Genomic DNA, 13,802 nt, shown 5'->3' with positions numbered 1-13,802 from the left:
CGAAATGCAATAAATAACCTAAATATGTCGATATTTATTGTACTACATCCACTATTTACCCATCTACGTATATAAAAGGCCACTTCCAATGACACTTGAGCAAATATTTTAAAATGTTTATGATTTATTTATTAATTAATATATAAAATAGAAGCAAATAAGATAAAGAAATCACAATGAAATCATTTTAAGGAAATATATGCTGAGTCTTTTTTATCAACTGGGATAATAGAAGTTTACAATAGTTAGATGTTAAACTTATGCCACTTAGTGTATAAGGAATTAAAGCGATCTAAATTTGAATAATTTGATATTATATATTATCCCTATCATATGTTGAAGATTATATTTTATTAGAGATGGATAAACTAAATATATAATATAAGACTTTCATATGTATAAACCATAAAACTATATTATTTAAACAAAGATGCATTCTTTTATGTGTATGTGGTATGTAAAAACTTAAAATTGAAATTAAAAAACTAATTAATTAATTAAAATTGAAATAACATTAATGGAAAAGTATAAACAAAGATATATGATAAGATACGTGAGTGAGTGACTGAAAAATGAAAATAGATTCCAGTAAGTGATTTAAAAATAAAAAAGTTTACAGAAAATATTTAGTATATGACAAGTTGTTTGAGAGAGGATATAAAAGTTTAGGGTTTTTCTGTGTTTGTTTTCCCTGTCTTGTTAGGGATGTATAGTTGTGTGTTTTTGAAAATGGGCAGCGTATGGATGAGATTGATTGGATGCATTTAGGGTATGTGAGAGCATTAGAAAGAAGCGAGGCATGCATAGCAAGAGCAATAATAGTGAAAAAAAATCGTTATGATATCCATTCCAAAACGAAGCACAAATGATGGTAAATTTGATAAAGTTGATTTGTATTCTTTCATGAGAAGGGAATGCAATTAAAGGGTATTAAATTTGTGTGGTATTAGGATAATGATTCCTTTAGATGATAGCAAGAATGGTCCCTTAGAGTCAAGCCAGAAAGAAAGCTAGCTGCTACTGAAGTCGACTTTGTTGTCTATTTGCGTGACCTCTGGCTGGTGGAATATAGTTAACTACGTCTTATCACTCCCACGAAAGAAAATGACACCCATCCTCAAATATCTCATACCCTTTTCAGATTCAATCACACCTACCTCACTGCATTTCAAAATTTTCTTATTCCTCTCATCTGGGTATCTGTCATCAAAGAGAAAATGTTTTGCTCATGTTAATATGTTTCTGTTGCACCAGTTTCATCTTTCTTCACTTCTCCTATATATCATCATCTGCTTTTTAATTAATTATTCTTGAATTATTATTACGTCATCTTGAACTTTTGATGTGCGCATGTCGAATTGATTATGATTAAGTAAGGTGGAGTGTCAGATTTTGTGCAGATGATGAGGTATACTTGAATTATCTGTGTGAATTTATTTGTACTGGTTTTGTGGTGGAAAAAGAAAAAGGGTAGCTTATCCTGAGATATGGGTTGTACGAGTCAATGACATTTTTAGAAGTGAGAAAATAGGGAAACAAAAATTGACAGCATCAAAACTAGTCCCGGATAATCATGGAGTCTCATGGCATCACAACCCAAATATCCATTTAATAACATTAAGGTTTAAGATAATGTGATAAGATTAAGTAATTAAATAGGCGATGCATCAACATCCACTACCACTCCTTTCATCCTACCTCTCTCCCAACACAGTAATAACATCATCATCATACGTGAACGGATATCATTAATAAAATAATCATTAACTTAATCATAATTAATTTTCAATACTAATTACTACTTTTTACTTGACATGGTATAAGACAAATATCATCATGTAGAATATTTTCTCAGAAAAAACTCCTTTTCATATGACGTTTCACGTTGGAACAAAATTCATAAACTCACCTGGTGCGTGTAAACCAGAAAAGCTTCTAGCTAATAAGTTGCACATCGCATAGGACGTGGTGAAAATTATTTCATAACAAACAAATTAATATTGCATACTTTATATGTGTTTATTTGCTTATACACATGTTCCAACTCAATAAGATTCGTGAAGAATAATTCTGGGCAAAAGGATAAAGATGTGAGTGAGACAAACAACCTTCTAGCTAGGTTACATGCAGAGACGTGATCGAGAATTCGTTACCATATATGTTACACTTGGACAAAATAAAATCTTGCTACAATTCTGCTAACTGTAGTCAGTCACAATTCACACCGCAGATGAAATAAAATCAATATTTATGTATATATCATCAAGCTCTTTAGAACAATACAGAATACATTGACAGACACTATAGTTTGTTTTTTTAATTCACATATATGAATATAGATCGTGTTCTAAAGTATATGATCTACACAAAGCTCATTAATTTGTATCCTAAATCAAGGTATACATATAACTGCTGAAGTGAAATCTTTCTTCTCTTTTGAATATTTGTACATGAAGAGCACACCACCATTTTTATTTACATACCAATAAAACAAGCAAATATCTATATATACGTATAAAGCTATATTTAATTTTAGCTAAAAATATCCCATGGCCTCACCTTTAGCGTTGTTATTGCCTGCAGCTACCTCCAATGGTTGAACAAGTTCATTCGATGAGGCCCATCTAATTGATCAGACTCTAACAACTGCTTCCAAGTTCCTAACAACCAAAATCTCAATATCCCATTAAAATCTTTACAATCTAATTGGCATCATCAAGAGAGTGTATATACTGTAACCAGCTGAGGATCACATCATGTCCTTCTTATAGTAATTCAACATCTCCTTGTTCATCAATAATTAAATAAACCTGAAATATTGTTCTAAGCATACCAATTCATTCCTGGTATTTGATATGTTGTCCTAAGAAGTCCATCGCCTATGGATCCCAACATAGATTGCTGGTGCAATGAAGGGGTTTGAGGGAGCTGGTTAAGCAGAGTGACAATTGAGGTGGCAGTGCCATTATCTTGATCAGTTCTCACAACACTTCCGTGATTGTTGTCCCCACTTTCCAAATTCAACCTCTTGTTGGATGATGAGGTGCCAGCCAAATCCTCATCATTCCAATACAGCGACGAGAGTGTTCTTTTACAAGTGTTGGAAGAGTGAGTCATGGTTGGCACAAAAGAAAGCTCTGCCTTGGAGTTTGAGGCCCCCATGGCACCAGGTGTAGTACCAGTCGTACTTGTGTTCATCACTGATCCGTTACCTATCATCATCCCTTCCAACAGGTTCTGGTCATTTTCCAGCAATGCACTGCTGTAGCCTGTGGACATCTTTGAAAGATGATGATGATGGTGATGATACCTCCCACTCATGTGACCCACGTTGATCGAAGGAGGAATCCCTCCAATCATGTCTTCCATTGAATCTTCCCTGTCATGCTCCATGGGAGACCTGTGCGTGTTGCTCTTCTTGTAGATTCGGCACAGCACCCAATCATCAAGCTAAACAAACACATATCATTCAGAAACCCAGAAAAGGGACAGAGAAGAAGCCAACATAATATTTAATTCCTCAACCAAACACAGATAAAGTTTCTCAAAGCCGCACATGGGTAACATGTACAATATTTTGATGAAAAATATTTATTTTACACATATTATATAGAAGAAACTCCAATACTGATGATTGAAAAACAGCATCTGAATAAACTGTATCCATCACAGTAAAACATTTTCACACGGACATTCAAGACAAATCCATCATATCACCACATCTAATATATCATATTAAGAAATAGATGATGTGATAAAATGATGAAATTCTATTGAAGGTGTGACATGTGTATATAAATCAAATTGTGGTGAATTACCCTTAGAGAGTTTTTCTTGTTGCCCAAGTCACAGCCAGGAGGCCTATTGTTAGGCTTGTTATCAGCAAGCCTATACTCATGCATGATCCAATTAGTTTTGATTCCTCTTGGGGGCTTCCCTCCATAGAAAACCAAAGCCTTTTTCACTCCAACCTTCTGGGTTCCCCCAGAGGTTAACACAGGCTTATCGGTCCCAGTGGCCTTCCAATACCCAGAAGTGGCCGCTCTGTTTGGCCTCGCACCGTTCGGATACTTCCTGTCCCTCGGACTAAAGAAGTACCACTCCTGCTCCCCAAACGTGGCCTTAGCTGCCAAACCATAAGAAAAAAAGAAAAATTCAAAAGAAAAGCAAAATCAATACGAAAAACAAAACAAACCCATTTCAGTTTTGAACGTAAAGTCCGAGTCTTTGTATTCCTCGAATGAATTGCAATTACCGGGTAGCTCCCATGGATCAAACTTGTAGAGATCAACCTCAGCGATTATGGCGACGGGAAGAGGAACGGAAGCTGTTTTTTTCTTGAGGTAGTGAACGACGAGCTCCTCGTCGGTGGGGTGGAAGCGGAAGCCAGGTGGCAATTGCGGCTGCTGTTGTGACCCGGTGGAGGAGTCGGTGCTCTCCATGGTGAGCGAATGAAAGCTGGGGTATGTGTTTCTTATGGTTGTTTTGTTTTCACTAGGATGGGTTCTTTCAAGTGGTGGTTATGGCTTCCACAGAAAACATGTTATTAGTTGGGACGAAATGTTTTGTTTTTGCTACCCCACATAAGGGTGAGGCCCATGTTTTATATTGGTACGGGAGTGGGAAGCATCCAGTGCGGAAGGGTGTATGGAAGCATCCAATGGATTTACCTGCGGAGTGAGGTGGCGGCGCGTGTGTGGAAGAAGGGTGGGTGTGTGATGATGACGTGCACTGGAATTCTGGCCGTTGACAGGTTGACACATGGGATTCTAAATGAAGGAGGGGTTGACACGTGGGTGTGGTGTGCAGTTTGTTTTGTTTTTCCAATTATTATCAATGTGTGGTTTTTTTCACTGATGGTGATTTTAATTGTACTTTGTGTTATGGAAGAAAAAGGTTGGAGTGGAATGATAAGTGTGAGGTGTGGTGGTGAAGATAAGATTTTAGTCTCTGCTTTTGTTGGAGCCACCAATCCATTTCTAACAAGAAAATTACCATGCTAATCACGTGGGACCCATCCCATAATCCCACTTCCTACCTCCAACCATGCGAATGGTAAGTAAGAATACATCTTATTTTTACATCTTTTCTCAGCCACACTATTTTATTCTTCTCAAATTTAATCATATATCTTTCTCTAAGATACACACTACCATTCACCCACTCAATATAAATATATACATCTGTTAATTAAATATATATGTATTTTTGTGAGCTGTATGGAACAGGCTATGGTAGAAAACTATACATTAATTTTTATTGTGGGAAAGGAAAATGTTGAATGAGATCTAATTAAGGCTTGGGAGTGTTTGTTTTGACACATGAAATTATTAATTGTTTTTCGTTTGTATAGACTAAACTTAATATATTACTATAAGAGTATATATTCCATATATGCTAATTAAACCCTCATTACTTACTATTAGTACTATAGGGGTTTGTGTTAAAAGGGAAACACTGATTTAATTTGTTATATTTTGGTATTTCTTTATTTAATATTAGGATTGAAATGATATTGATAAATCCTACGAAAAACAATGACATCGATCAAAGTCCAGCACGTTCTAAGAAAAATTGAAAATCATATATAAAAACACAGGGCTTGCTGTTCCTAGTCAATAATTAATTTCACTCATTTAACTTCAACTACAATATTCAACATGGTGATATACTGATTAATTGTAGTCAGAAGAGATTACGGGTCTCAAATTCTATGTATATAATTAGAAACTTATTAATTGCTTAATTAATTTTGGGAGTGAAAATTTGAAACCCAAGAAACTGTTTGTTCAAGGAAACAAGAGTTCATGAAAATCTTACACACAAATATGTTCTGAGTTTTGTCTTTTTTTTTTATTACCTATATACGAAATTGTAACACGTTTATGTTTTTATTTAGATGTTATTCAATTTTTTTATTTGATATTACATTTTCAAAAAAATTTACGCATTGTAGACTAATTTTAGGGTTAATTAATTAAAAACTATTAAAATTATTTAAAAGTCATCAAATTTATTCTACAGTACTTTATAATTAGAGATGGGGTGTTGGTATGAAATTTAAAACTAAATTAATGTCTTGCAGTGTAGTTTGTAATAATTTTTTATTTTCATTATATAAAATTTCATTTTTATAATAATTATATACAAAATTTTAAGTTTATTATAAAAAACGAAAATAAAAAATTAACTTTAATTTTGATATAATATGTTCAGTAGTTTTGATATTAATAAGCCATTGTGTGACGAGAGCATAATGTCATTAGCAATTGTGTAATTGAAATTTGTAGGATGCGTTTGACTAAGGCAGAGAGAGGATAAAAAGACAAAGAAAAAAATGGACATTTGGAACAACAGAAGAAGGAAATGATGCAATGAAAATAATGAAATGAATAAGTAAATAAAGAGTTATTTTATTGAGAGAGAAAAGAAGAGATAGTTAGAGTATGATGTGGGGCCCAAATGCTGATTCTATGACCGACCAGAGGGTCCTACTATCACTCACCTGACACACACAAGGTGGTGACTACTTCAACTTAGGGTCAAAATATCTAACAGCTTTTTTTTTTTTTTTTTCTGATCAACAACTCATTATTAAAATATTTTTTTTCTCTTTTAATAAATTATTTATACATGCATAAGAACTTGATATGTTTAACAAATTCAATTTTTTTCATTGATGTTAAACATGTTGATTGGATAAGCTAATTGCTTGTATTATTATTGTTGAAGAGGCAAACTCCTTCGGTGTGAACGAGAATGTCTTTGTATGTGAAAACAATGTGATTAAAAAGAGGGAGACATGATAACATAATCAACATAAATGCATGATGACATTTTATCATCTTTGACGAAGGAAAATAAAATAAAAAGTAAGAAATAAAATAAAACTTCAATATAGTTGATAACAAAATAGAAAATAAAAATATACTAAACAAGTTCTCATCCATTTATAAATTAATTATTCTTTAAATTCTCTAATTAACCACACAGCTTTTTATTTATTGGTTAGATTAAGAAAAAAATATTTAAACTATTTGACTTTAAAGTTATGCAGGATTTTTTAGCGTATCAAAATAGTTAAACAATAAGGGATATAAGTGATTTTAAACTTTTACTTTTTTTACATTACAAAATGATATGTCCTAACCTCAATTTGAGGTTAATGATAATTTATCTACATTTTTTTAAAAGCATTTTTTTTAGTAAAGAAATTATGATGGAAGCATCAAGTTTCAAATAAAACATGTTATACAATATTTTTATAGTTGTTTATATGTTTTGATCTCATATTTATTTATTAAGATAATATTTTTCTGAAAAATCACCACATCCAATATATCATATAAGTTTATAAGTTTATCATATTAATTTTATGGTTGTAAAATATTTCAACTGGATACATAAAGCCAATATTTAATATGACAACTTCTTCAAAGAGCTAGGTATAACATTATCCTAACATTATCCTTTTAACAATTGAGATTAATGTGGCGTAAACCTAACCTTATCTTATTTCAAAAGTTGGTCATTTCTTAAAGTTCAAATAATGTGTTTTCTAATTAAGATCAAACCCATGATAAACAAATAGAATTATTTCGTTCATTTTATTTAACGTGCTCCTCATTTTTCTATGCATTTAATTTGATTTATATTTTGGTAAATTTTATTCAATTTAATCTTTTTTTATGACATCATCTAAATTGTTAACGAAAGAGTATACAGGATGCACAATTCCTATGATGCTATGATATTTTATTTGAGGTGTGTGTTGTGACATGACTCCTCTCCACTTATTCACAAACGTTAGGGTTCCATGAACCCATGGTTGCTAGAGACGCCACTGCTGCCATCGATAACCCCAAAGAGAAGCTCGACAATCCTAGAGAAGTTCGACATCCCCAGAGAGAAGCTTAGTAACCCAGAGAGAAGCTCAACAACCCTATAGAAATATTTTCAGTATATTGTGAAAAAACGATGATGAAGGAAGAAGAAGAATGAAATCTGTAATGGTAAACAACGATGATGATAATGATTGGGTTTATTATGAAAATGAAAAATGGAATGATGAATGAAGGGAATGGAAGCAGAAAGTCAAGATTGATGAGTGCAGTGTGTGAAAGATAAATGATTGTTGATAATGGAAAGGATGTGAGAAGTGATGGTTTTTGTGTGTGCGTGTTTTCTAAAAAAAAGTATTGATTGGGGAAGGGGTTGAAAAAAATTTCGATGCAGGTTTAGGGATTGCACGTGCACAAGGGTTTTGCAATCTGCGTTCATAGTGGAGGACGAACAATGATTGGGTGCTCGAGGTGGATTCATGTTTCACGGTGGTTAGATGAGGGAAATCTGGTAGTTGGGTGGCTATTCAAAGATGGACCTATGATTCTAGCGCAAATATGTTTCTGTCTCAGGGTGATGGTGGACCATGGTGTTTACACCTAACATAGATCATGTAAGCAAAAATCACACTATTCATTCAAACGGTATCATCTTGTACACTTTTTCATTAACAATTTAGACGACATCATGAAAAATGATCAAATTGAACAAAATTTATCAAAATAGAGACCAAAATGAACGCTCAAAGAAAATGAAGGCCACATTGAACAAAGTGAACAAAAATAGAGACCAAAATAGTAATTAAACCTAAACAAATTCATGTATCTATATCAAGTGAAGTAATGTTCTAAGATTGGAAGAATCTTTCTAAATGGTGCTCAATATGATGATATTTATTTTCTTCACTCAACATTTCAAAAACTTTAAGAATTATTTATTCTTAGCAAAATGGTTTCCTCTTTATATCACCAAAAGCTCAATTTGTTATTAGAATTTTGTTCCGTGTAGTCTTTGTATTGGTATAAAACTCCTATTTAATTTTAAGACACCTGTCAAGTATCTTTTAACTATAAAGATAAAGATGATATCTAACTTATAAAAAACTTCCTCATCATGCAAAATGTAAGGGCATGATCATTATTTCATGGTGAATATATTAATAGGAAATGTTCCTCATCTTCTTATGGATGCGATTGACACCAAGTTTGACTATAAAAAGCTCAAGGTAGAATATAAGAAAAACAAGTGATTGTACTTGAAGAGGTTGTAAATTCTCAACCAACAAATATTGAGGTTATGTTGAGCTTGATCAACAAATAGTTGTTAAAGTGAGTGTAAACCTTTTGTTTTTCAATATTGTTTGACTTCTCCCAATCTACTTCCCCATCCAAAATGTAGGATTTGGTAACTTGTTGTAAAGAGGTCTTCTAAATCAATTTCAAGACATATCGTCAAGTCTTGACATTGGCTCTTTATGGAATACAATGAACAAGACTGGTTTGGTAAGTGATCTCCTTTTTATCTTTGATGAAAAACATTAAGGTCTAAGGAAGTTTAGTTATACTAAAGTGATGATGTTTCAATCACATGCTATTATTTGTGACTAAAACACAATTGTGGTGGAGGCTATAAAAAAAGATAACAAAAGAAAGGAGTTAGTGTTCAAACTGTCTTAAAACCTAATAAATAAATGTCTTGAGTTCTTAACTTAACATATATGAAGAAATTGTTTGCATGAAGGCTAAATAAAATAAAGTATAATAGTGGAGAGCTTTGAAAATCAAGTACAATTTAAAAAGGCTCAATATAAAGTGGTTATTTTTAAAGCTCATGTATCGTACAAAGAGAAAGTTATTAAGGTGGTTGAGGATCATGAAGCTGAGCTTCAATAAGGTTGTAGATTACTGGTTCATTGAGCTTCTTAAACCTAAAAGGGACCTAATCGATGATACTTGTGAACGGAAGGCTTCAAAAGAGGTCCTTTGCCAAGTCAAAGTCATCGACTTGGCAATTAATCTAAAAGACTTTAATATTGAAAAAGTTATAGTAGATGGACTGTTAGTAGATTAACAAACATTTTCTATTACTCGTGTCATTTTTTTACATTGTCTATACCATGAATAAAATATATTCTCGATATTTGGCCTAAGTCGGTTTGACTAATCCTTCGGCATGGGCAAACTAGTGACAACCTTTGACTCGGGAAGATCCATCTTGACCCTCAATCTGGGTTAACCTATCTCAATATTTTGCCTAGATCTGCTTGTGTCAACCTTTAGTTCGAGATAAACTACATTGACCTTTGGCCCACGTAAGCAATCTCTACTTTTGGCTCAGAACGCCTTGTATCAACTTGGGCCTCGGTCAACTTATCTTGGCTTTAGGACAGAACTGACCCGTCTCTACCTTCTTCTCGTTTCGGCCTATCTCAACCTTAGACTCATAATGACACGTCTCAACCTTTGGCTTGGGTTAGCCTACCTCAACCTTTGGCTTGGGCCAATCCATCTCAACCTTCTGCCCTGGTCAATTTGTTTCAACCTTTGTCTTGAGCCAACCTATCTTAACATTCGACTCAGGCTGACTCATCTTTACATTAGGCATGAGCCAACCCGTCTTGACATTCAACAAGGGTCGACCCATCTCGACCTTCAATTTGAGGCGACTTAACTCAACCTTTAACCCAAGATGAATGTGTTTAGGAGTTTTATTGAAGTCTTGTAGTAAGGTCAAACCCACTTTGACCCTAACCCGAACCCACTTTAAGAGGGGGTTTTGGCGGTTATAACTTTTTTTGGCTCACTCATTTGGTGGCTCTATAAAACGGAGCTTATTTAGGAGTTATTTAGGGTCAATCCATAAGCCACATATCAAAATGAAACCTCTAGTAATAGTATATCGTAAGTATGCAATTTGTTGCATAGTTGGTTGTTTATGCATTTCAGAGACATGGTAATTTATATCATGCTCATGTAATTCGATGGTTAGTTAGTCACTTATGTTTTTACTAATATAATTATGTAATTATATTCATAGAATATATATATATATATATATATATATATATATATATATATATATATATATATATATAGTTTGGTTCATATCTAATCACTTATACATTTATAAGATGGAACATTCTATCATATAAAATGAGATAAGTATAAAAGATTTAAATACCTTAGAATTGTGTTTCCTAATACAAGTATTATGCTTTTAATTGCTTTTTTTTTAAAACTTTTGAACGTATCCAAGTTATTGTGTGGATCATGTTCATTAGGTCTATTTGAATTTTTACACCATCATTAATGAGTATTGTTGAACTATTCTTGTCTTTAAGATTCTTCACACAACACCATTAGAATCCTAATGTGTTATATACATAACTGAAAGTGTTTCTTTTGTAGAGGATATTAACGTGGAGTGGTATCTCATAATATGTTTAGTATCCCCTCAACTTATAAACCTTTAGCTTAGCATAGTTTAATCTTAAGCTTACTTAGTATGATTATGTAAGTAGTGGTGGAGTTTGGTTTGTTGAAACATAATCTCGAACTTTTTGTTGAACTCAAACTTTTGTGGTGCTTTCAGAAATGAATTTATGTTCTTGATTAACTTTGTGAGAAAAATAATCTAAGGAAGTTAGTTTTTCATTTAATCATTTATTCTCTTTGATTTCATGAAGATGTCACGATTCACGTTGATCTCCCTTAGGTGTGATGATAAAGTTGAGAAAATGTTCTCCTCAAACTTCGAAAACACATTTTTCATTATTCAAGCACATGTAATGTTTCTTAATCTCAATCCATAAGAATTTCTCAACTAGGTGATTTCACCATTGATAACAGTTGAAAAACTGTTATTTTCATGCTTAAAATTGATACTAAAAACAACCTTTATACTTAGAAACTAGCTTGAAATCATGTTTTTCTTCATATTTTCATAAATAAGAGAGCTGGACAGGTTTATGCTTGATTTCAGTGTTTTTGTGCAGGTTTTAAGGTGAATTTGGTGAAAGAAGTGAAGAAGGAGAGATATGGAATCAGAAAAGACATCAAAAAGTGCAAAAGAAGAAGCCGAAGTCACCGCTCAGCGGCAGTTTACTGCTGAGCGGCACTCAGGAGCTCACGGGAGGACCGCTGAGGGGCAAAATGGCCGCTGAGGGGAAGAAACGTGACACGCACTTATCGCTGAGCGGCACTTTAATGGGCTTGGACCTAATTTTCTGTAATTTACGAATAATATATAAGCTTTAGGGTTTCCTAGGGTTTGTATCTTTGGCTGGAATGAAGAAAACACTCTCTCTTCCACCCCTTTGAAGGAGGATCTTGGATGCTGAGGCTTCCTCTTCACCTTTTTAGGGTTTTATCTTTCATTCTTTCATTGTTATTCATATAAGTTCACCATGAATATGGTGAACTAAATTCTGTATGTTTGTTGGGGAATCAATGTAATCTTTTGAAGCTCTCATATATGGAATTTGTTTTTACATCTTTTATTTAAGATCTATGCTTTCTTTCATCATTAGTTAGGGTTTTTCCTCTTTGCGTAATGCTTGCATTGTTTAACTCATTCGATGCATGATTATTGGTTTTGTCGATACGGGCGCGTACGGGGAAGTCTAGATCCGGGGAATTTCTCCCAATATTATATTGGTTGTCGTTAAGCTCCTGCACTTATGAACTAATCATTAGGAATGCTAGGAATTGTATGAACTCGTGATTAGAGAGAAGCCTTCTTGAAAGGTACTTTAGAGAGTGGCATTAACAATGATGATTTGAATGTTGAATTCCTAAAATATATGAGAGTGGATAAGATGAAATTGACCCCCAACAACATATTCATATTTCATTGAAAGTGTTTATCTTTTGCTTTTTGCCATTGATCAAAACTTCATGCATACATATTTAATTTTCATCTTTTGCATATAAAAATCCAAATATTTCGTCTTTAAGTCTTAGCTAATCAATAAACCACACAACTAAACTAGGCCGTGAGTCCTTTGGGAAGAACGATACTTGGTCTTACCAAGTTTATTACTTGAACGATTCGGTCATACTTGCCGATTGAAAAACAAGTTTGTGACATCATATTTTGGTGTTCATAAATTTGTCCATCAACCATGTATAGGGCCAATGGACACAAACTTATAACAATAGTTGGCTCCTTAATGTTAAACGATCTTGTCCTTATATGTCTTCATCATGTTTCTAATGTGATCTTTGATGTTATTCACAATTGTATGAGTTTATCTTATTATTAATGATGTTATTCACAACTGTATGAGTTTATCTTATTATTGATGAAGTTAAAATGGTTTGACTTTTCATCAAGACTATTAACCTACATTACATATAAATTTATTTTGATAAAACTTCAAAATAAACGTCAAATATTCTTATTAGAAATATGAATAACGAAGCAGAAAGAAAAAAAGATTAAAATTACTGCAAACAAACTATTGGAAGTCCCACATCGATTAGAGGTAAGACCAATTTATAGTATATAAGTGAGTGCAAACCTCACCTTACAAACCGATTTTGTGGGGATGAGTTAAGCTTAAAATTCATTTCTTGTTATTGAGAATGAACAACATTTCACACAATGCGTCACGTTCAAATGATAAAAATCATGCATTTTCACCTACTTTTTACAAGACATAGCATATAGCCAAATAGTTTTATTATTGTGACACTTTATTGTGACACTTTATTGTGACACTGATTAAAACTTCTCATTACAAACTTTAAATTATAAAATTCAAATTATTAGTTACAAATAAATAATAACATATTACGTTATCATTTAATAAGCTCAAATAAAAAGAAAACTATTATTAAACACTTTTGATATTATTAGAAAAAAAATCTCAAACTTAATTAGTTTTAAATATTGAGTTTTAATTGAATTTATATCACATTATATTTTATTAAAACACTAAAAGTAAATATAAATTAATG

General features: G+C 32.8%; 1 protein-coding gene across 1 annotated transcript; it reads right to left on the bottom strand.

The window, feature by feature from the left end:
• Nucleotides 1-2,231: 2,231 nt before the first annotated feature.
• On the bottom strand, nt 2,232-4,586 carry LOC124827681 (NAC transcription factor 56-like). The gene is made up of 3 exons (XM_088092657.1): nt 4,256-4,586; nt 3,819-4,126; nt 2,232-3,450 (listed from the first exon to the last, which is right to left on the bottom strand). Exons 1-3 carry the CDS (start codon nt 4,440-4,442, stop codon nt 2,824-2,826), a joined length of 1,122 nt encoding a protein of 373 aa, XP_087948783.1. The 5' UTR covers nt 4,443-4,586; the 3' UTR covers nt 2,232-2,823.
• Between the last annotated feature and the right edge of the window lie 9,216 nt (nt 4,587-13,802).

The sequence above is a fragment of the Vigna umbellata genome, chromosome 6 (assembly GCF_029865625.1).
Source record: "Vigna umbellata cultivar VRB3 chromosome 6, Vumbellata_1.0, whole genome shotgun sequence".
In the NCBI taxonomy this organism is placed as follows: domain Eukaryota; kingdom Viridiplantae; phylum Streptophyta; class Magnoliopsida; order Fabales; family Fabaceae; genus Vigna; species Vigna umbellata.
Note: the sequence above shows the minus strand (reverse complement) of the source record. Positions and strands in the feature narration are given on the sequence as shown.

What these genes read in the sequence shown, in the direction of transcription:
- LOC124827681 (XM_088092657.1), bottom strand. Translation starts at nt 4,442, where the DNA reads ATGGAGAGCACCGACTCCTCCACCGGGTCACAACAGCAGCCGCAATTG. An exon ending in TGATCCATGGGAGCTACCCG is followed by an intron (nt 4,127 to 4,255) that starts GTAATTGCAATT and finishes ATGGTTTGGCAG; the next exon opens with CTAAGGCCACGTTTGGGGAG. An exon ending in ACAAGAAAAACTCTCTAAGG is followed by an intron (nt 3,451 to 3,818) that starts GTAATTCACCAC and finishes GTGTTTGTTTAG; the next exon opens with CTTGATGATTGGGTGCTGTG.